Genomic DNA, 21589 nt, shown 5'->3' with positions numbered 1-21589 from the left:
GTTGGGGCTGGTTGTAAGCCCTGCACCTTCACCTGCTCACAAGCAGCAAGAGAGGGTAGATGGTCCTATACAAATTCCAGAGAACCTCTGATTTCAAAATGTAGTTACTCACTGAAAAAGGCTGCAGAGGGAGACACTGGCAAAAAGCATGGCTTTTTCCTATGGAAATGCTGCTGCTGTTGTAGTGTTGCCCAAGAGCTGTGCTGCTTTAAAACAGAGGCATAACAGGAGCATCTCTTTTCTGGAGAAGGTTATCAATAATCTTTATTATTGGATGCTGCTGCTGTGTTACCTGTTCCATCCATGCCAGGAGCTGGGGGGAACTTTCTATCCCATGACACAATTACCTATATGCTTCCACCTGTCTGAGTCCCCAGTATACAGTGCCGCAAACTCCCTAAGCTTCAGTGTATGCTCTGCTCCTATATTTTTTCATCAGCTCCTGACAGAAGGCAACTGTTCTCCCTCAAGGTAAGTCTCAAGGTAATTCTCAATGCTGTCTCCTGATAATGGGGATGAGGACTGGGGCAAGACCAGGGCCAGAAGTCCTTCAGGGCAGGTTCAACTGGGCTGAGCTTAACACAGGGTGATTGCAGGCTGGTTCTTGCTGTTTGGAGGCTGTGTCTGTCCAAAGGGAAGGACAGTTCAGAGCATTCTGTTCTCAGACAGGTGTACTTCTCTGTCTTTCTTTGAATCAGCTAATTCCTGCAGAACAGAGGCTGACAGCTCTGAGCACTGAATGTATGCTTTTGCATAATGGAGGGGCTCGTGCTCAAGAAGTTCTCTACTACATATCTAACCTGACTGCAGAAGAATTTCTGTCCTGCTCAATCAACTCTCTGCTCTGCCCATGTACCTCAAGTTCAATAATTGGCTCCCCATGGTCCAAAATAATGCCTTTGGTTTTGTTTCTCACACAGTGTTTTACTTCTGCCTGGCAGCTCCATCATCTTGTTGTTCTAGCCTTTCACTCACAACAAACATTTTCAAAACATAATACTCCTACCCTGCAGCCCCGCTTCCACTCTTCCCACTACGACCTCACTGCATACGCCTCTAAGCACTTACCCAAAAGTACCAAGTGCTTGAGTTCCAGCTGTCTGTCTTGTCACTTCACTCCTGAGCAATGGCACCCTCGACCAGTCCAGTTGCTCAAATATAGGGTACTTAAGCAATGACCTCTGGCAACAAACTCTGCCAGTTTAATCCGACATCATCTAAACAGCTGCTTTGCTGAGCGATTAGAAGCACAGCTCCCCGCTTCTCTGCCTCACGCCATGCTTATCTGCCTTCCAACACCTGATCACATTTAATCTTGCAGGTCTTCTGTGGGCTAGGCCTGGGATATTAAGAGTAAGTGTCCTTCTCCCTTTGTGACAATAGAGATGTGAAACTTCTTACTGCTAAAGATGCAAATATCCGTGACTTCTACACTCAAACAACTTCCCTTCATAGTAGTTTACATGCTGCAACAACTCATTCCCGTAAATAGTGGCATGTAAATACCAGCAGAGAAAGACCAGAAGGAGAAGCCAAGACTTAAAATTTTCAACAAGCTGGCTGCAGTCACTCAGACACTGGTGTGATAGCTTTATAGCTTTTTGTACAACTTGACAGTGGTGAACATAACAGGATGAAATTAAGGAAAGGATCCAGGCAGAATATCAGACAAACACTTACAGATGCAGAGAAATAAAGTAGCCTTTGTGAGGGTTGTGATGAAATCCTCACCAAGTGGGGCTTTGAATTAGGTTGGGCAAAACACTGGGAAATCTGCTGTGGGAGCAGTAGGTAGGACTGCTTAAGGGGATTTTTTTTCTGTTGTTCCCCCCACCTTTTTTTATATAACTGCCCTCTAGCAGGGCTGCCACCAGAATACTTAGCAGGAGGGGAAACTAGTCTTTGGGACTACTATGTTCCAAATATAGTGTGAGGTGGCAGTCAAAGCACCTCATCTAACAGGCACAGCAAGGGATCACCCGCCTGGAATTGACACCAGCCCATCATCCCAAGCACAAGAGCATTTCATAATTTGCTGGAGACATGATCCCTAGTTAGCTGGCTCTTGGATGTCACTTGTGTGCACACATCCTTTCAGGAGCAAGAAGTGAGGTAAAAGGGAGATAGGATGTCTTGAGAAACCCAAGTAGGGTGTTGACAACTGTGTAACATGTACTAGCAGAAAGTGTGCCACAAACCACAAAGTGGGCCTCTTCTGCAGCCTTATGACCATGATATTGCCTTCTGGCTGCATCTTTCCTTCCCCCTGGGCCTAGATCTAGGTTTATGCATTTCCCTTCAGCTCTCCTCCCTGAAGACAGATGTGCAGTGTAGCTTTAATCAGTGTTCACAGCAGTCTGTTAGGATTTCCTGATCAGAGAATGATGATTTCAGTCCAGGCTGGAGGACATGAACTACTTACTAGAGGACGTCTGCAGAGGAGAAGGAATCACGACCTCCTGCCCTCACAGGCAGTATTGGCAAATTGATCCTAAACAAAACACAATTAAGACGCTGCTGGCACCCAACAGTTTGTAGTCCTAAAGCTTTCTGAAGTCCTCTCTTATTTCCTGTTTAGAGGCAGGGAAACCCTGACAGTCAGTCAGAAGGGGTGGAACTTCAACTTCTAATCACTGACAAAAATCTTCTGGACTGAAATTCACATGGTAGCCTAGTAAAACATTTTTCACTGTTGGCCTCAAGCCGAGCAGTCATTTGTGCTAGGCAGACAGAAATGCAGATCAGGGAGTCCAAAATTCCTCCCCAGAAAAACTGAAATAATAATCATCATCTCAAAGTGCTTGAAACAGCTTCTGAGGGCAAATAACCTCTAATAAGCACAGGAGAGAACTGCAGTTCTGAAAACCACACACATCCAAATCTGCTTTTGTGTTTATAGGGTGTGCTGGGCTTGGCTGGGATAGGGTTGATTTTCTTCATAGTAGCTAGTATGGGGCTACATTTTGGATTTGTGCCAAAAACAGTGTTGATAATGCTGAGACATTTTCATTACTGCTGAGCAGTGCTTTACACAGAGTGGAGGCCTTTTCTGCTTCTCCCCCCACCCCACCAGTGAGGAGGCTGGGGGGGGGCACAACAAGTTGGGAGGGGACACAGCCGGGACAGCTGACCCCAAGTGACCCAAGGGATATCCCAGACCATACGATATCATGCTCAGCATATAAAGCTGGGGGAAGAAAGAAGGGGGGGGTATTTGGAGTGATGGTGTTTGTCTTCCCAAGTCACCATTACACATGCTGAAGCCCTGCTTTCCTGGAGATGGCTGAACACCTCCCTGCCCACGGGAAGCGGGGAATGAATTGCTTGTTTTGTTTTGCTTTGCTTGCATGCACGGCTGTTGCTTTACCTGTTAAACTGTCTTTATCTCAGCCCACGAGTTTTCTCACTTTTACCCTTCTGATTCTCTCCCCTGTCCCACTGTGATGGAGGTGAGTGAGCGGCTGCGTATGGCTTAGTTGCCAGCTGGGGTTAAACCACAACATAGGGGAAGGCAGAAATACAGATTTTTGAGTGAGACTTATTTTGCATTTACAAAATACAGAAACTAGTCTGCTGGTGGTGTTCTGATGTTTTAGACTAAGTTAGTATGTTTCTGACTTGTAAAGTCAGGATTCACCTACGAACAGCAGGAAAAAGTATATTATATGAAGCAAGGGGTTGAGTAACCAAATCTCATGTGATATGGCCAACATGGCCTGAGAAATACTGAAAAAGTCCTAATGATCACTTAGTGATCACAGAAAACACACACATTAGACAAGCAAAAATCGGTTGTTCGTGCTATGGCCTAGCCTGAGCATGCTGCTAAGAGTGAAAGCAGTAAAGACAATATTCGGCTGTGTTCCCACAGAAGCTTTATTGAGTATGTAGATATGTGCGCCATCACTTGTCCGTTAGCAGAAGGATCAAGTCTTTTCCATGGCAATTGCCTTTTTTGACAGGAGTGCTAGAGAACTGGGATGAGTTGTCCTATTGCACCAAGAGAAACATACCTTGTGTTTCCAGAGGTTACTTTTCAGTGGAAATATCAGCATTTGCTTTATAGGTTCTTTTTTACATTTTCAACTGATGATTGTAATGAAGGCAGCTTTAACCATTCAATAGAAGTCCATCTTACTGCAATAGTGACTCTACCTAGTCCTCTAGGTATATAATAATAGGACTCTGGAAGCAGAAGAGCTATACAGCTTGATCTCCATTTCAGCCTGGGAAAAGGAAGCCAAACCAAGATTTTATGCTGCAATCCAGATAACAACCTGTTTCAGTTTGACTTGAGTCACACAGAGGTGATTTTTCAGGTGTTTGCCCCAGCAACCTTCAGAACAGCCTAGACCAATGTGTTTCTGAAGTCAAAGAAGGAAAGAAAAGTATTTTGGGCTCCCACCTAGGGTAGAATACAGGAGATGTGGAACGTATGGACAACACTAAGCCAAACCCTTTACCAGCCCAAATATTCCCATAACCCTACAAGAATAAAATTATTATTATTATTAAGAGCTAATTTAAGGAATGTACAGTATTTACAGCCATTAAAACTACATAGAAGATATTAAGTAATAGATCAAAGTAAAGGGAAGTAAGGACAGAGCTAGGAGGAGGTTCCTAGGCTCTTTCCTCTTGTACGTAACTGAGTGCATCCATTTCCTCTGACACCTTGAGTAGCAAATGCCATTCAGGGCCTACCTAGATGTTTTCTTGATAACCTCTCTCCAGAGACTCTAATCTCTAGCACAGGGTTAGAAAGGTTCTATCATCTTGTGCCACAGAAAGTCTATTGCAGCTTATAAAAGGAGCTTATAGCAGCCAATGGGCCTTCCTCCCAGCTTAGCAGGAGTCAATAATGCCCTCTGTTTCCATGGATGTGGGAATTAGTCAAAAGCAGACAGTCTCCTTAGACTACGTGAACAGATCTCAGAAGAGTAGAGTGCTTTCTGTAATATCACAACAAGCCAAACTAGTCCTCAGGCCAGTTTACTTCAATTCAGGTATCAGCTGAGACCAACTAATGTCCGTTCCTAAGTTTTCATCCTCAAGACCAGGAAAGCTGATATCTAGAAGGATTTTGCTCAGACTGTCATTCATGGTGTCCAGGATAAGGCCCTCCATGAGTGATCGGTTTTCAGTAAAGCCAGAGGCTGGCAGTTCAACAGGTGATTGCTTAGTAGACTCATGAATGAAAGCTGGAGAGCTTGTGAGGGGGACATGCACCATGTCACTGGATTCTGTATTGAGCAGTTCCCGAGGGGACTCAAAAAGGGGATTTTTAAAGGGTGTGCTGTTAAAACCCAGCAAGTCCTGGTTCTCCTGGAAGGGTGTGAATGGCAACTGAAGGGTTCTCACCGGACTGAAGTCCAGCTCGTGACTTCCCTTGGCTAAGGATGCAGACTTCCAGGGGTCAAGGCCCCCTAGTGGGGGGGTACTAGTTGCTGAGACCTTGCTGGGAGTAGAAGAAACAGGCAATTTGCTGAACGTGTCCTTGACTGGTGTTTTAAAGGGCCCCTCTCCCCCCTGCGAGCAGCTGAGCTGTGATACATTCTCAAGAGGCTGGCCTTCCTGGAGGAAGGGGCGGTCTGCCCCTAACCGGAAAGGGTCAAAGCCGTTGCTTTCTGGCAAAACAAGGACAGGCTCTTCTGAGCGAGGCAGTGCTAGGCGTTGTTTCCTTCTGGATCTGCCCATTTCCCGCCTTTCCCGCCTCTTTATAACTAGCGTGTCAGAAACACCCTTAGGTGGTGACTTCAGTGTAGTGAATTGTTTCTTCTCCTTTGTGGATGAGACAGGGAGGAACAAGCCTGGCTCCTCCTTTACCATTAGCGTTGAGGCAAATGGGGACAGCCAGTCATCCAGTTGAGAGCCTTCTTCCTCCTTTATACAGACACTCTCGGGGAAAGAAGCTGATTCCTCACCAGGCAGAGAGCTACTCTCCTTTAGGGAATGGGTTGGGGAAAATAAACCTTCATCACATTGACTCTCCTCCTTGACAGCAGCCATGGGTAAAGAGGATGACTCTTCTGTAGAGAGTGACGTCTACAAAGAAACACAAGCAATATGCAGTCAGTAAGCAAGGATATCTAACCCACCCCAAATCCAAATGATAGTGCAAGGAAGAAAAGAAAGGCTGACACTTAAGAACAGCAGAACAGCCAAGAGGAGGCTCTTCAGAAAATAGTAATTATAACAACAGCTAGAGATTGATCTCTGTGTGAAGTTGATACAAAGAAGCCCAGAGACCACATGGGAAGGATTTTAGCAAAGTGACTAGGAGTCATGTCCTTCAGAGCACTTCTGCTATGAGGAACTTCTAGGAGTACAGCCAGAAGGAGAGCTGAATATTTCTGGAAAAGTGTAACCCCTTTGATTCCTTCTTACACTATCTACATGTGAAACAAGAAAATGAATGAGGACAGCTTTCCCAGAAACCAAGGAAGATGAAAAGAGAAAATTTGAGGTTATCAAAAGAAAAAGAGCATGGGTGAAAAATAAAACATAGCAGGATGGAACATAGAGCAGCAGGCACACAAAGGAAAACAGGATTATGGTTAGACAGGATGGAAGAAGTTAAAGCTTTGCAACATTTAAGCATCCAAGTCAGTGAGATGCCATGAGAAAGACCTGTTTAATAGCTGTTTTGCTTGAGCCCAGAATAACTGGGAACTCCACAGAATTAGCAACCAGCAGGTACTAAAAAACTCTGGGAAGAGACTACATGCAAATAAATGTTCTTTCAGAAGTTTGCTGTGTTATGCGTCTCTTCAGAGCTATCAAAAATCTGAATGTTTTAGAGGCAGAACAAAGCCATTTCTCCTATTCTTATTTCTTCACACCCAAGCAGTAGGGAAAAATTTTCTTGACTAATCCATAGAGCCCCCTCCTCTAGTGAATTATAGTTACATCCTTATAACAAGTCAACTAGCAGGTAATAGTCACCCTAGAGACAGAAGAAGACAGCAAGGATTGTCACTGGCTAGTTCCTTAATATGAGCTTAGAGTGTCAGAGCACTTAGCAAAGATGCACAAAGGGACCATATGAAGAACAGGGTCCATAGAAGGCAAGAGCTATAGAAAAAAAAGAAACCAACAAAAAAACCAACAAACCAACCCCCACCCCCCCCCAAAAAAAGCCAAAGGAAAAAAAAACTCAGAAAACAAGAAACCAACCTTTGGAGCAATGCGCACACGCTTATTGCTCCGGAAAGTCTCTGAGCTGTTGAGGGATGCTCCCTGTGTCGTGGATAGAGGAACCTTCATAGAAGGCTGCAAGACAAGAGGCTGACTCAAAGGAAACTGGATCGGAACCAGGTAGGAGTTGATGCGAGGAAGCAAAGGCTTCATCTTTCGGCCTGGAAGGGAAAAGAATGGACTTGCTAGCCTCTTGCTCTTCCTCTACTGCCTCTTGAAACCCAGGCATCTAACAGGAAGTCCTTCTAAATACCCCAAAGTAAACATCTGATCAGAGATAGGCTCACCTGCCTTCTCTGCTAATTTCGAGGCTACAAATCCCAAGCCAGAAGGCCTGATGAGCAATAGTCCTTCATACAGATCCTAGCCCTCCAGTTGGGGCAAGCTCTGCTCTCACTCCATTGGAGTGCCTAATCCCCTCCATCTCACCATCTCATCCTCTCAGACACAGCAATACTGCCTCAGCTCTAAACCTGACAGTAAGAAGCCTAAAAGCTGGCAAACCTGGATAACAATTTCCACTTTTATTCCTAAGGGAATCTGGGAGAGTGCCCCAGATTTAAGGGACTGATTCTTTTTGGCCTAGGCTGATGTAGACACTCACGTGCATTCTGGGGTTCAGTTTTGCTGCTGCCGTTGTTTCCCGTGTTCTTCTGGGGATCTGGAAGATGTTTCTTTTGGTGCTGCAGTCATTGTGAAATAAGAAAGAGGAGGAGAAAAGACAGAGATTTAAAGAGAAGAATCCATTTTTATTCCATCGCCTCATTCAGAACTGTGAATCCAGAAGCCTGTGCTGCGCTAATACAGAGAGAGCAGCTGTTAGCACCCAGCACTCATGCCAGCTCTATCTCTGTGCCACTTGTTGTTTTGCAGCCATGCCATCTCAAAGCCAGCTGCCAGCCAACCAAAAGCTGTGTAGAAAAAAAGATGGCATGACAGAGCTGCTCCGGCTGCGGACCCTACTGCAGAAGTGACCCGGTTTCGGTGTCCTCAGTGCCTGAGGAAAGGTGAATAGGATAGCTTTATTGTATATTGGATCTCTATACAAACCATAGACCAGGGAGGTGTTCAAGTGGAACAGCAGAGGCAAGAGAGGAATCGGAAGTCTAAGCAGATGGAAAGAAGGCCAGGGCTGTAGCTGTGACAGAAAAGTGTTTGATTGGCTGCTTGCAAATCTGTCATTGTTAAAACTGCTGAATGCAAGAGAGGCAGCAAACAGGTTCATCCTTCTGAGATTCACAATGCAGCTGGGTTCCAAAATGAAAAAGGAGCACGCAGAGATCCTATTCTCTCTGGATCTGAGCCCCAGAACAGACTGGGACTGCTGCCATGGAGATGAGGATTTTGCCAGAAATCTCTGTCTGGGCTTGTCCTCTGAAGCCTGTTGGTGCCCATCGCAGCCTACTTCAGCACTAGACTTCTAGTTACTCAAAGCTGTACAGCTCTACAGCTGTAGAGAGAGTGTATCATCTGAAGGCAATTAACCTTTGGCTTGACTCCTTTCCACAGAAAGGGTGTGCATGGAGCTGTATGACTAGGTGCAGCAGTGACACAGTCCCCCTCCCCAAGCCTCTTTTCCTTTCCTTCAGTGACTGGCAAGAGGAGAATGGAAGCCCAAGCCCCGAGCCAGAGGGTAAGTCTTACTGATTCAGAGTGCTCAGGCGATGTTGGTGACCCCAAGTCCAGCGGCTGGTGGCAGCAAGGCATTGAGAGGAAGAAAAATAAGATGAAGTTATCAACCAAAGGGGCAACAAATGGGATATTTTAAACCTGTATAATCTGAGCAAACAAGAGTCAATCTGTCCACCCACTGCAGAAAACACAGAAGAATTTAAACACACCTATACCAGACTCACAAGCTCTTTCTCCCACAAAATGTACACTTCTGAAAATACCCAGCTGGGATAGGGCAATTCCATCCTACGACTGTCTAATCAAACAGCATAGGAACTCCTGTTTGATTTCAGTGATTGCTAGGAATTTGAATCAGGCCCAGAGAAAGAAGTTGAAGAAGCTCACTATTACATTTGGCACACCACCTGAAGAATAAACACATCCCACAGAAGCTCCAGTTCATATGCACAGCCACAGCACCTTTTCTTTCAAATACGGAGCTTGACTATTTGTCAAGAGAAGTGACTGAATCCAGCTTCTACAAAAAGGTTGATGTCAAAGCAGCTTAACTTCCCTGTTAAAATAAGGTGCACCTGGCTAGTGTGGCGTTTAGGAACTGTAAAGCCTGTCCCATTTTCTTTGCACGAGGCACTCACCTTAAATACCTGGTCCAAAGTTAGGCAACGGTTTGCATCAGGGTGAATAGTCCAGAATGAGATTTTACCATTAGCAGAGGTCTCACGAACAAACATATCATGAAGGGACAGGTTGTGCCGAATGGAGTTCTGGGGAGAAAGGAGTGAGGGGGAGGTTGAAAAGCAGTAGTTTTCTTACCAGCACAGCAAGGCCTAACTCAGACATGACTGCCCTGGCAGAGGGGTTACATTCCAAAGTGTAGACAACATGTACCTTTATTTTCACTGCATACCCAGCCAACCCATCAGTTTACCCGAGACCTCTATTCTTACTCCAGTGATCAAACATCCCATCATCTTGCCTAAAGGAAATGAGAAAAGGGATACAAGAAGTGGAACAGGGAACACCTGGAATGAGAGGGTATTTGGGGTGTGGTGTTTAAATTAATGTCCATGTTGCTCTGCAGGCTGGGGAACAACTTTTCATTTTCATCCAGCACGCTTATAATGTCAGCCTGTGGCCCACAGCAACTTGAGAGCCTGCTTGTTACCTTCCAACCTGGCTTAGCCACATGTTTAAAATACGGGAAATGATCTTCAATCCAGGTGTAGATGTCCTTCAGAGTCATACGCTTCTTCTCAGTGCTGTTGATGGCAAACTGGATCATAGCCATGTAGGAGTAAGGAGGTCGTTCTGATACTGAATCCTGCCATGAGGAGGCGGAGGCAGTGGTAGGAATAGCAGCAGCAGCAGCAGGATCTTCTTCAGTCTGAGGGACAGAAGGAATGATGCATGAGTGCTCACAAAGTTGACAAGAAGGGCCATGGAACATCCCTGGATCCTCCAGGTTCTGCTATTGAAATCAGTAAGGGCCAAACTCGGGTTACTTAGAGATGGTGAGGCCTAGTTCTTGCAGGTCTTCTGATCCACATGGATTACTTCCCTTTCAAAAGTTTTAGCACATGCTCTGTCTTCTTCTCCTACTTACCTTAATTCTTTCCTGCAGAGGCATCTGGTTCTCTTTCTCCATGTCTTTCTTCACAGAAGAGGGACTTAGCCCATCAGATCTCATCTTCCCCAGCCACTGGATGTTAGTTAGACTATTGTCCAACACAGAGCTCATTGTCTCGCCACTGCCTGTTGGGATAACAAGCCCATAGCTCTGCTTACTCACACGTAACCCTCTTCCCCCTTCATCTCAAGTGCCAAAAGGAAGGAACTAGTCACGGTTCTGAAAGAGGTATCCCTGTCTCAAGATAGGGACAAGATGGTGTTGGAATGCTAACTTTTCTTGTGGAAGGAATTCAACCTTGAATTCCTGATTTCATGTGAATCTGCCCAATTTCTGAAAAAAGTTGCAGCCTTAAAAACAAACATTCAAACCAGACTATTGCTCTCAACCAAAACAGGACAATGTTGATCCATTACTTCAAGAATTCAAGTATTTTTAGCCAGAGGATGAGTCTAGTAAGCAGAGGCCAAGGAAGGTGGTAACAAACTCCACCTGAAAGACCTAACATAAGGCCCCAGTCAGAAACTCAGATGTCTCCAGGTTTTTGAACTGCAGCAATGAAAACTAACACAGTTTTGTTACTTCTGGTGAGGTTGATTGTAGCAATACAGCTATTGCAGCTGTCTGTGGGTTCCTGTCAGTACTATACTGTGGGATAAGATTTACTACAGCCCAAGAGCTACATAGCTATTTGAAGTTGCAAATACAAATTTGATCTGAGCAGTGTTTCAAAGTAACTTCTAACATTTATTCAGCAGCTTCATGAGACAGCCAAGGAGGAAACAGACTTGCCACTTAGTTATTAAAGGATGGGAATCATCTCTTTTTCAAAGCTCTAGGACCTTACAGTTTGTCACTGACTAGGGTACTCTGTGTTAGTCCTGAATTCAGCCATAACCCTTTTGCTAAATGAAACTTTTGTTCTTCTAGACTTGATTTCCTCAAGCCAGCCCTTCTTTTTTCCCCAGCACTAAAATTTTGCTTTGCTATACACCTTTATATGCCATCTCTTCCAGCAAAAATGTATCCACTAAGATGCTTCAGATTTCACTGCATATGCATAGCTATGTAGATTATTAGAATCAAATCCATAGCTCTTCTTTTGCAATTAACAAAATATTTTTCATTAATGCATACTGAGATCCAAGCACCACACTCATTGGTCCACTTTACATCTCTTTGTCTATCTGTCAGGACAAAAAAAAAAAAAGGTTAAGATTACGTACTGTTGCTCTCCTGTTCCTGTCCAACTGCTGAATCAGTTCCTGAATGCCAGACCGTTGTCCCGCCTGCAAGACCAGGTGTCTGTGTAACATTCTTCTCTCTCTCTTGACCATCTGCAGCCTTGGTTGCTGCACAGGGTTTCTTCTCTGATGGGAGATGCTGTGATGGTGTTGGACCTGCTGAACGCGACGTGCCCCCACTGCTAATGAGAATGAACTTGTTGGGCCCATTGTTGCCACATTCTTTTCCTTTTGCTGTCAGTGCCTCTATGATGCTCTGGATATCAGCATTCGTAGGGATGGCCACCACTTGTGTGTTGGGCATGGTGGGATGGTCAATTATCTTTATTCCTGCTGGGAATTTCTGCAGGCCACAGTCCATTTTGTCTCTGGGTTGGCTGTTGTGTTGGTCCTCCTGGCTGTGCTCCTGCTTAGGAGTCTTTCCATCCTGTCCACTGTTCTCATCTCTCGTTGAAGTACTGGATGCATCCTTCTGTGGGAGGGTCAGTTTCCGTCTTTTGAGAATTAAGGGCCTGCGAGGGCTGGTCCTCATTATTGATCTCTACAGTCACTCTCCATTGAAAGGAGAAGCATAAATCCTGCAAAACAAAAGATACAACATAAGAGTGCAGATGGCAGGAACAGCTAGAAAAGGAGCAGCAAATCACCACAGGCCTCCCACAGAGCACACATTCTCAGCAATTGCTACAAAGCTAGAAACAAGAAAGGAAAATAAAAAATGAAAGCATTTAATAAGGTTGACAAGGCTATTGGAAAATAGTACTGTACCTCCTTTATATACACCTTGTGTAAGCAGGACAGGAGAAGTATTTGCAGAGTAGGTAATTTGCATCACAAGTTGGGAGCCACAGAGTACATAATAATGAGGAAAGTATGTACATGTGCTTTACAGAAAGGGAGACTAAGACTTAGCTGTAAAGTGACTTGGCCAGCATCAGCCAGCAAGCTGGAGGAAAGAGAAGCTAGAACATAGAAAGAGCAGTCCTTGTTCTTATATCTCATTGCTGTAACCAGCAGATCACACGACCTGAGAGAAAAGGGCATTTAAGAGATGTTTTAGGATCTGGGAAGCAGAGATTGTCCCAAACACTGCAAAGGCACACAGTAAATGCAGCAGAAGTTAGGTGCATTAAAATAAATGTAACGTAAATGCTTTAGTCATTCCTTCTGTAAATTTGTCAAGAACTGGATAAATCCATTGTTGGACAGCATACAATTTAAACGTCGAACTTTTGGACAACAGGCAATTTAGATTATAAAGCAGAGGAGGTAAAATTTAGAGATACTGCTTTCAGGGTAAGATACAGTGTGTCCCTTCGGAGAACACTACTTATAAACACCATGCCATTCAAGAATTAGGTGGAGGCTGTCTCTTGCAGCAAACTATAGCAGCACAAGAATACACAAATTGTACTTATTGTTTATCATTAGGGATGGCAGGCAGAATAGAAACAAATAATAACAACAAAAAAGGAGGCCTTTCGCATTGGTAGGTTTGACTGGGCCAGCTAGTAAACAAGAAAATTCTCAGCAGGGATCACCTACATAGATACAAGCGGGAAAGGGTCCGGCAGGCAACCAGCAGAGTTGATGCCCTGCATCACCCAGGGGCTGCAGCACCCAGGCGCACACACGGACGGCCCTTTGCACTCTGCTCCGTTCCTTTCCGGAGAGATCCCCGCAAGGCAACAGCAGAAGAGCAACCTTCAGCCGGTCCCCAGAAGGCTGCGTTCCCTGCAGGACCGAGCGCCTTCCTAAGAAGGCCTCGGGCTGCTGCCACCAGCCAAGGCCCAGGAGCAACCCCGCGTTCGCACGGCCCCGGGGGGTGGCGTGGGGGCTCCCTCTTCACCCGCTCCAGCCCCAGCCCCGCCCAGATCGCCGGTAAGTCGGTCTGCTCCCCCAGACCTCCCCCGGCCCGGCCCGGCCCGGGCCTAGGCGTTTCCCTCTCCCAGGCGCCCGACGCTCCGAGCGCGGTGTCTGGCGGGGTTGCGGGCCCCCTGCCTCCAGTCCCCCGCGGGGACACAGCGGGGAGCGAGAGGCTGCGGCGGGGACGGGGATGCCGGGCGCGGAGTCGCGACTCACCACCTCCCCGGGCGGGCGGGCGGGGGGGGTACGGAGGGAGGCGGCAACGCCGGGCGCTTCCGGGCTCCGCCGCCGCCGCTCGCAGCGGAGGTCGTTTCCCGGTTTGAATTTGGCGCCCGGCGACTCGTTGGCATCACGTGCCGGCCTGGCCCAATGAGGTGTGGCAAGGGCGGGGCGGATCGGGCCAATCGGCGGCGGCGGCGGGGGATAAGGATGTGCCGGTAGGCCGCCCGCGCCCGGTGGCGGTGCGGCCCCTCCTCGGGGCCTTTGCTCTGCCGGGGGCTGAGGCGCGGGCCCCGCTTCCTCTCCGCTTCCTCTCCGCTTCCTCTCCGCTTCCTCTCCGCTTCCTCTCCGCTTCCTCTCCTCGGCCCGGGAGCCCCGCCGTGTGCCCGGGCACCGGCCGCCGGGCTGGCAGCCGTCGGCGCCGGTCGCTGGGCCCGGGCGAGCCCTCGTGAAGAGCCGCGGAGTTTCACCGTCCAAGGGGTGTGACGGCACACGGGGGGGGTGGAGGGGGGCTCGCAGGACCCCCCGAGGAGGCTGGGCGTTCGGGAAGGAGTCAGGCTGTTGCGGGCTTACGCATTTGGTAAGAGAATGCGTTTCTCTGAAAAAGGTTCTCTTTGAGATTCCTTGTCTGTGCTCGTCTGCTTTGGGATGGAAAAGGGAATTCAATGTCTTTTCAACTCAAAGTTGTTCACTAGGTAAAAAAAAAAGAAAAAAAATTGTGTAAGGTATGTAGAGCACAGGAGGGAAACGTCAAGTATGTTCTGTATTTAAAAACTGCTGAAACTAAAAAGCAGAGGTAGCTGGCAACTAGAAATGGAAGGACTTCTGCTTATCGCAGCCCTACAATATTTCCTGGCATTACAAACCAGTTTTAGGGATTAAATTGAAAAAAGAAGCCAACTTTTTCTGACTTTCAATTCCTAAACCATTCTTTGTCTGTGACTAGGCTAGGTATTGAGCTAATGTGAAAATATTATTTCTTTGATTTTTTTTGACAGCTGACTTGACACAGCTGGTTCAGTAGGTCAGCTACTTCCATTCCAATTTTTTTTTCTTCTCTCCCAGCACCTTGAATTTCCTTACAATTTCAGTAACCAAGCCTGTTCTAAATAGAGTTGGTTCTGTATTTCAGTATTTTAGTCAGGCCTTATCATAGAAGAATGTCTTTCAAATTACTTCTAAAATATTTTTATGAAGAAAAATGCCTATGTGAGTTTGCCTGTCTTGTATATTTAAAATATGTATTTTCATAAGAAACTAATTTTTCCAGTAATGTTGGGTCTTGCCCAAAGGCCAGTTCAGAACTCCTTTTGCAGCTGGGACACTTGGTTGGTTTGCATCTCTGTCTCCCCCAATGTATTTGGCTATTGGCTTCTATAAAGCTTTGGAGCGTTTATTTTGTTATGCATTTCTAAATCTGCCTGAAATTCGACAGAAGGTTCAAAAACTACTGGTGGGAAAAAGTCTGCATAGAGATGTGTAGGCTGTACTCTTGCATAAATGTTTCACTTTTGTTAAAAACTAGATCTGAGGTTTCCAAACAAGTTTGTCTTCAAGTCCATTTATTTGCCTTCTACAGATTTGAGAGCACTTGGGCATCTCCTAGGGGTGCTTTCCTTTTTCACCAGTTGGCTCTAGGAAGCATCATGAGGTTTCTAAGTGGTTTTACCCTACCTTTTGATGCCTCCGAAGAAGAAACCTACCCACAAGGCCAGAAAGGGAGAGCTGGTATTCCTTGAGAGGCCGCGAGAGGGACCCATCCATTGCTATGAAACTCTTCTACCTTCGGCCGAGAATCCAAGACGTGTTCCTACGAAACCTGTAGACCACACCACCTCTGCTGCCTGGGTTGGTACAGATTATCCTTTCTCCCGTAGGTCTCAACAGAAAGCTATCTGTTCTGGATACTAAAATTTAGTAGCACAGACCTGAATTCATTGTAGCTGCTTAAAGCCTAAGTGTGTGCTCTGGAGTTGCCTCACATCGTAACTGCAGCCACTGAGGTCTTGGTTATTTGAAGGCATAAAACTGTGTGCAGTGTGGACTGATTGATATGACTATTTGTCTTCTGAAAAACTAATTCCCATCAGAAAAACGCTGTTTTCTATGGCAACTGAAAATCCTGCACATAATAAACATTACGGGGAACTTCATTGGCTTGCTGCTTGAAATAACTGCTGAACTCTAAACATTACATGTTAAAAGTACTAGGTGTTTTGCTCTAAATTTGATGCTGCTAAATTTAGAGAACATAGGCTTTCACTTCAGGACTATTTGTTCTAACCTGCCCTCTTTTCCATTCTGAGTGTTTTGAAGAGTTTCTCTCTATATCACTCTTCTGATGGGCTCCTTTTCTGGTCTGGAAAAAAAAATATTCCAGGGACTGTTTGCAGTGTCCTAAGATACTCCTTATATCATGTAATGTAAAGATATTTTTAAGCAAACAAGTGCTGCGAAGACAGACTGTTCCTATGCAACAACAGTCATCACCTAGGGGAGCTCTGTTTAAGTATTATTGCTGCTCAACACTCTGCTTTTCACAAGGCAGGCTCAGGAAGCATGGTTTCAAACCTGCATAAAACATTTCTTTGTTCTTGGTGACCTGGAGTTATTTTTGTGATGCCTTAACCTTGAAGTAGAACATGTTCAAATTTTTCCTTTTAATTTTTTTTTAATATGCTTGAGGCAGTTAGCTCTATGGCTTCTGAAACACTAAGTAAAATAACTGCTGTGAATAAGCATTCTTTTTGTTTGCAAGAGGTGGGAATATCCACACTGGTACTTAGCCCTTTGATTCCAAACCTACAATGATTCTAAAATTTGTTTGAAGTGATCAGCACTGAAACTGTTAGAAACCATTTGAAAATCCTGGTAGGTTTGTAACTTCTTGAAGCACCCTCTGCAGAGTTTCTGTCACTTTGTTTCAGTGGCAACTGAGATAATACCGTAATAGAAGGACTTCCAGGTTTCCAGAATCTTTCAATGAAATATAGATTGTTGAGCTTTGAATATCTTCTATAGAAAGCTGATTTTAGAAGTGGCTTTTGGGTGATCTGTTATTCCAGAATACAGAGATTAACTATGTTTTGGAGTAAAGATGTTTTGGGGGAATATTGTGAAAGCCATATTAACGTAATCTAAGGTGATGGAGCTAAGTGGGCATCCTTTCAATCATTTTGTATTGCTCTCAGTTCAACCTCTACCCATTCAGGGAGACTGAGGATGTAGTTCATTGAATCTATTCAGAGTTACACCAAGACACAGAAAGAAACAGGATCTAGGTCTGAACTGTTTTGAACCTGCAGGAGTTACAGGAGTAGACACCAGTTAGGCTTTTCTTTAAAACCCACATCTTGAGTTCTTTTTAAGTCGCCAGAGAATAGCTCACTGTGTGCACCCCAGTAACGTTTCAGAGAAGAGTGGCAGAAGATGACATTGAAGTTCAGAGGTGTGTCCTGCTTAGTACCCTGGTTAGTGACTGATCTGCTTTGCTGCAGACCAGATTACCTGCTTAATGAACACACTGAAAAAAGATGGGATAGGTGGGGGAGAAGAATCAGGTTGGCAATCCTTTGTCCGGAGAGAATTGTTGTTTTTTTCTTACTATTATGTCTTTCCTTTCAGGTGTGCCCACAATTTGAAACAACTAAGTCAGTGGTGTTGACAGCGTGCCAGAAGAAGCATCGTGGTCCTCACAAACCCCAGAATCAGGATGCCAGCCACGGTTTGCTTCACGCAGGGGGAGCTTGCCGAAGACCTATAGCCTGCAAATTTCCTCCTTTAACTTTTGAGACTCCAGAAGGGTATGCAGTCCACCCCTCGGATTGTCCGAATCGCGTGAGGAAGAACACACAGCACTCTCGCAGCCAGCCCAAGAAAGGGACAGCAGTGAAGGCCAACATCCAGGCGAACAGTCCGGAGAACTGTAGAGAAACACCTTTGTTGCCTGCGGAGCCAGAAGTCTCGAGCCCACCAGATGTGGAGACTCCACCGGTGCCTTCTGTGAGGAACTGGAGACGCAGCAGCGCTCTGCCGCCAAGTAGCCGCCGTGCCTGGCATCCAGAAAAAGATCTGGCATTCGGAATTGATCCCTGCGGGAGCGGGGAGTCGGGAGCCGTGCTGGTTACCGACACTCCCGAGCACGAGTACGGAGTAAGGGTTACCTGGAGGCGGCGGCCTCGTCTAATGCAATACCTGCGGGAGAGGGGGAAGCTGAGCGCTGCCGACATCCTGGTGAAGGCGAGCCCCGAGCTCCCCGGGAGACAGGCCGACGTCTGGCTCGGCGGCAGCCCTAACTCCCGTAGGTGCAGAGACACTTCCGAGTAGACGACGTCGCCTCCGGGGACGAAGAGGGGCGGTGATTCACGCCACAGCCCAGCGCTGCGCCTGGCTGGTCCTCCTGGGAAACGCCGCCACGGCGCGGGGGGGTGTTCTCTTGGGGCTGGGGGTACGTCGGGCCGGGCGTCCTGGGGGAGAGCGGGGTGGCTCGGAAGAGAGCTCCCGCCCCGGGGGCCGTTCCTCCCGCCCCGGGGGCCGTTCCTCCCGCCCCGGGGGCCGTTCCTCCCGCCCCGGGGGCCGTTCCTCCCGCCCCGGGGCGGTGGAGGGAAGGGAGAGGGCGGGCCTGGGCTCGGCGGGCCTGGCTCCGCGCATGTGCGGGGCTCGCCCCTCCCCGCCGAGGGGCGCGGTGGCCAATGGGCGGGCGGCGTGCTGAGCCTTCGGCCAATGGCGCCGCGCCTCAGTGCCGAGTTCCGTCGCTAAGGGTAGCGGGGAGGCCGGGGCCCCGTAGCAACGGCGGGGCCGGGGATGGAGAGCGCCAGGGGCCGAGGCGGCCCCGCCGGCGGCAGGTGAGGGGCGGCGGGACCGCGCCACCGCACGGCCCGGGCTCTGCGGGGCTGCCTCGGGCCCGGGCCCGCGCCTCGGCGAGGGCGGCCCGGGGCGGCGTTTCCCGCTCCCGACGGGCGGGCGGGCGCGGTTTCGGGGCGGCGGGACCGCCGGGGCCGGGCCGGGCAGAGCCGGTGGCGCCTGTCCGCCGTCACCGCAGCCGGTAACGGCTAACGGCGTGCCCGTACGCGGACCCGCCGCTCCGCTCGGCCGGGTGCTGAGGCAACGCTGCCCTCCCTCATAACAGCCGCGGAACGCCCGGCCGCGCTCTGCGCGCTTGAGGCTCCCTCGTTCCCCGGTGTGCATCGTCTCGATGCGCCTGGGTTAAACTGGTTTTGCGGGGTCTCGGCCCGCTCGGGTTGATTTTGCGGTGTTATCCTGCTCTTCTGTTCCTAGCGAAGCTCTTGGGGTATATGGCAGCGTGCTCGGTACGCCGTTGCGAGAAGCAGGGGAGAAAAACTGAAGTAACATCACTGATGTAATAGGACAAAGGACTGCGGACTTCGGAGAAGAGATCTTGGAAAGAGGTTGTGCCTGTGGCACTTGAATAGCTCAAAACCGGAATCGTTGGAAACTACACGTGAGGATACGGGCAGGCAGGGAAAATGGGTTTTGACAGAATTAGTGTGATTGTAAAAACACAGGGAAAAATATCTTTTGTGCCTCTGATGGGTGGATGGGGAAAGGAAAAGCAAGTAAAGAGAGAAACCTGAACTTCTAGTAGTTAGAGCTATAATGAACACAGTGCAGAGGAGAAACACTATTTATTTATGACATACGCTTGGTAATTTTAGTTGAGGGTGAAAAGAAGCAATAGGCTTAGGAGGGGTCCCGTGACTGCTTGGGTCCACCGAATATGCTGTGAAGCATTAGAAGATGACTTCTTTACGCAGATTCTAAAGGCTGAGGCTTGTATACCAATTCTGGAAACAGTTTTTGAAAAAACGATGACCAGACACACGTAAATTTCCTTGCATAGATATTAGACACTTAAGTTTGACAGAGTTGAAGCTACGGGAAATGGTGCTCCTTTTCTGATAACAGTTGTACTAGTATAATTACTTTCTGCTAAGAAACTTGTTTTGCATACTTCTCTGGGGGCCTCACAGAAACAGCCTAACAGTAATGTCAGTTCATGTGATAGCTGTTTCCCTCCCACCCCCAGTTTATTAAACAAACAATCCATTTCCTTAACTTTATTAGTTCTATGGTTAAAGGAAGAAAACTAGAATACATGAACCTAAATGAAAGTACATAATTTTTAAATAGATCCTTAAGGCCTATTATTTTTAGGGGTCTGACTCTGAACTTAGAATGTTCAGCAGCACTATAATAAATTGCAGGAAGATAAAAGATTGTATTCTTAAGAAGGATCTTCTTTTTCTAAGAAGAGAATAGTAAAATTGTCCATAAATCACTAATGTAGTCATTAGAACTCTTGTTTGGTAAAATAATTGTCAGTTTCCAAACAGTGGTTTGTATAGAACAAGTAAATGTGATACATAATAACTGGCAGTTCATAGCAATGGAGATACTATCTGTAAAGTTTAAAAAAGCTGTACCTGGGAACCAGTTGGCAGCTTTTTTTTTTTCTCTCCCCCTGAGGTGGAATACCTTTACTATTGAGCAATATGTAAAATACATGTTAAGATATAAAACATATTTTATTTCTGGTGGACAGATGTGAAGGGAACAAGTCAGAAATAAATGCATACAGTTTTGTATATGTGCTGTGGGATACTTGGTGATGGATAGACAGCTGAGATCTTGGCTTTGGGCCATCTCTGAACAGGCTGTCCCTTGAAACTATGGCGTTGTGTTGACCTATCTTCCATTTGAGGTGGCTGCAACTGAAATTACTCAAGTTCATTTTAAAGTTTTTTTTACTTTCTAGTAGATATGGAGCAACTGTCTTAATGATTTAGAAAACGATAAGGTTCATAGTGCTGTTTCATAGTTTTGATAAGTGCTATACCTTCTCTCTTTGTTTGGGAAAGTCTATTTTGAGACCTAACATGAAATTAATAATGTTGAATACAGTAGAAGCATTCAGATAAACATAATTCTAAGTCATTGTAAGCTTCTAAAATATTGAGGAGGGAATTTGGTTCTTTAACAGTAGTATGTATTTTAGAATCTGGGAGACTGATGAACTTCAGCTTTTTGCATACTAATCACACAGGATACAGGAATACTTACAGCTTCCCACAGGCTGCCTTCCAAACGTGTTTCAGCTTCTGACTTGCAGATGTCACGTATAAAGAACATCATTTCAAGGTGCAAAAATCTTGACTGAATCTACAGAAACTACAAAACTGGGTGTCAGCTACAGCGGTCCCTCCTGTAATTTGGATGCTTGGGTGACTAGACATGCATGAGTTAGTGGTTTTCAGCCTGTGAACCTAGGAACTCTGGGATACTTCCTCAGTGTCTCCAAAAATTAATAAAGAAAGAGGGCCTATTGTCAATAAGCTCAATTTTCAAAAGATTATGAGCCCATGGACTGAACAAGTTTCAAAAGTCATTTCATATATTGTTGTCCAGCCAAAAGCCCTTTCAATATTGGAAAAACCTTAGTGTAGTTGAGGTTGTTGGGAATCTTGGTGGCTGCTGGGCTTGACTGTTTTGTATAGATTGCACCTAAATTATAATTTGGGGAACAAAAGACAAAATACTTTGCTAATGATTTTAGCTATACTTGTAATTCAGAGAAGACAGAGAAGTTTAAATTTCCTTTTAAAAGCCTATCAGCATCTCTGTTAGTCCTTAGGTATTTTTATTTGGCCACGGGTGAGCTTCTTGAAATTAACAAGCACTGTTTTGTAAATTCCAGGATTTGTAATTCTGCGAATCTTATCCTTAGATAACTGGCTTAATATCTTGTTTGCTTCATCCCTTTCAAGTCTGAACATTATAACCA

The 21589-nt window shown here is 46.4% G+C and overlaps 2 protein-coding genes and 1 long non-coding RNA gene across 9 annotated transcripts in view; 1 reads left to right on the top strand and 2 right to left on the bottom strand.

Moving 5' to 3' along the window:
* Nucleotides 1-3858: 3858 nt before the first annotated feature.
* On the bottom strand, nt 3859-13874 carry FOXM1 (forkhead box M1). Of its 2 annotated transcripts, none has more exons than XM_069806714.1 (9): nt 13786-13874; nt 11686-12281; nt 10432-10584; nt 9998-10209; nt 9468-9596; nt 8842-8886; nt 7802-7880; nt 7177-7358; nt 3859-6045 (listed from the first exon to the last, which is right to left on the bottom strand). In XM_069806714.1, the coding sequence occupies exons 2-9, from the start codon at nt 12233-12235 to the stop codon at nt 4993-4995; spliced, it is 2403 nt and encodes an 800-aa protein (XP_069662815.1). In that variant the 5' UTR covers nt 12236-12281; nt 13786-13874; the 3' UTR covers nt 3859-4992. The 2 variants fall into 2 exon arrangements, with proteins under 2 accessions (XP_069662815.1, XP_069662814.1); XM_069806713.1 differs by lacking the exon at nt 13786-13874 and adding an exon at nt 13249-13482.
* Nucleotides 13875-16220: 2346 nt separating this feature from the next.
* On the bottom strand, nt 16221-18123 carry LOC138689967 (uncharacterized). The gene is made up of 2 exons (XR_011328730.1): nt 17983-18123; nt 16221-17840 (listed from the first exon to the last, which is right to left on the bottom strand). It is a non-coding gene; the product is annotated as an uncharacterized lncRNA (long non-coding RNA).
* The window catches only part of TULP3 (TUB like protein 3), a 32281-nt gene continuing 28634 nt past the window's right edge, over nt 17943-21589 (top strand). For 2 of the 6 annotated variants that reach the window (XM_069806699.1, XM_069806698.1), the window contains exon 1: nt 18478-18632. In XM_069806699.1, the coding sequence (XP_069662800.1) occupies nt 18480-18632 (153 nt within the window). In that variant the 5' untranslated portion in view covers nt 18478-18479. Of the gene's footprint in view, nt 18236-18477; nt 18633-19001; nt 19250-21589 lie in introns of those variants that run through there. The other 4 variants (XM_069806703.1, XM_069806704.1, XM_069806700.1 and 1 more) reach the window with 4 other exon arrangements.

The sequence above is a fragment of the Haliaeetus albicilla genome, chromosome 19 (genome assembly GCF_947461875.1).
Source record: "Haliaeetus albicilla chromosome 19, bHalAlb1.1, whole genome shotgun sequence".
NCBI lineage: Eukaryota > Metazoa > Chordata > Aves > Accipitriformes > Accipitridae > Haliaeetus > Haliaeetus albicilla.
This window is presented reverse-complemented; position numbering and strand designations above follow the sequence as displayed.

Excerpts from the sequence above, each read along its gene's own strand:
- FOXM1 (XM_069806714.1), bottom strand. The coding sequence starts at position 12,235 with ATGAGGACCAGCCCTCGCAGGCCCTTAATTCTCAAAAGACGGAAACTG. Across the intron at positions 10,210-10,431 it reads GCAGGAAAGAATTAAGGTAA|AAGATCCTGCTGCTGCTGCT; the intron begins GTAGGAGAAGAA and ends CTCAGACTGAAG. Across the intron at positions 7,881-8,841 it reads CGCCTGAGCACTCTGAATCA|CACCAAAAGAAACATCTTCC; the intron begins GTAAGACTTACC and ends CAATGACTGCAG.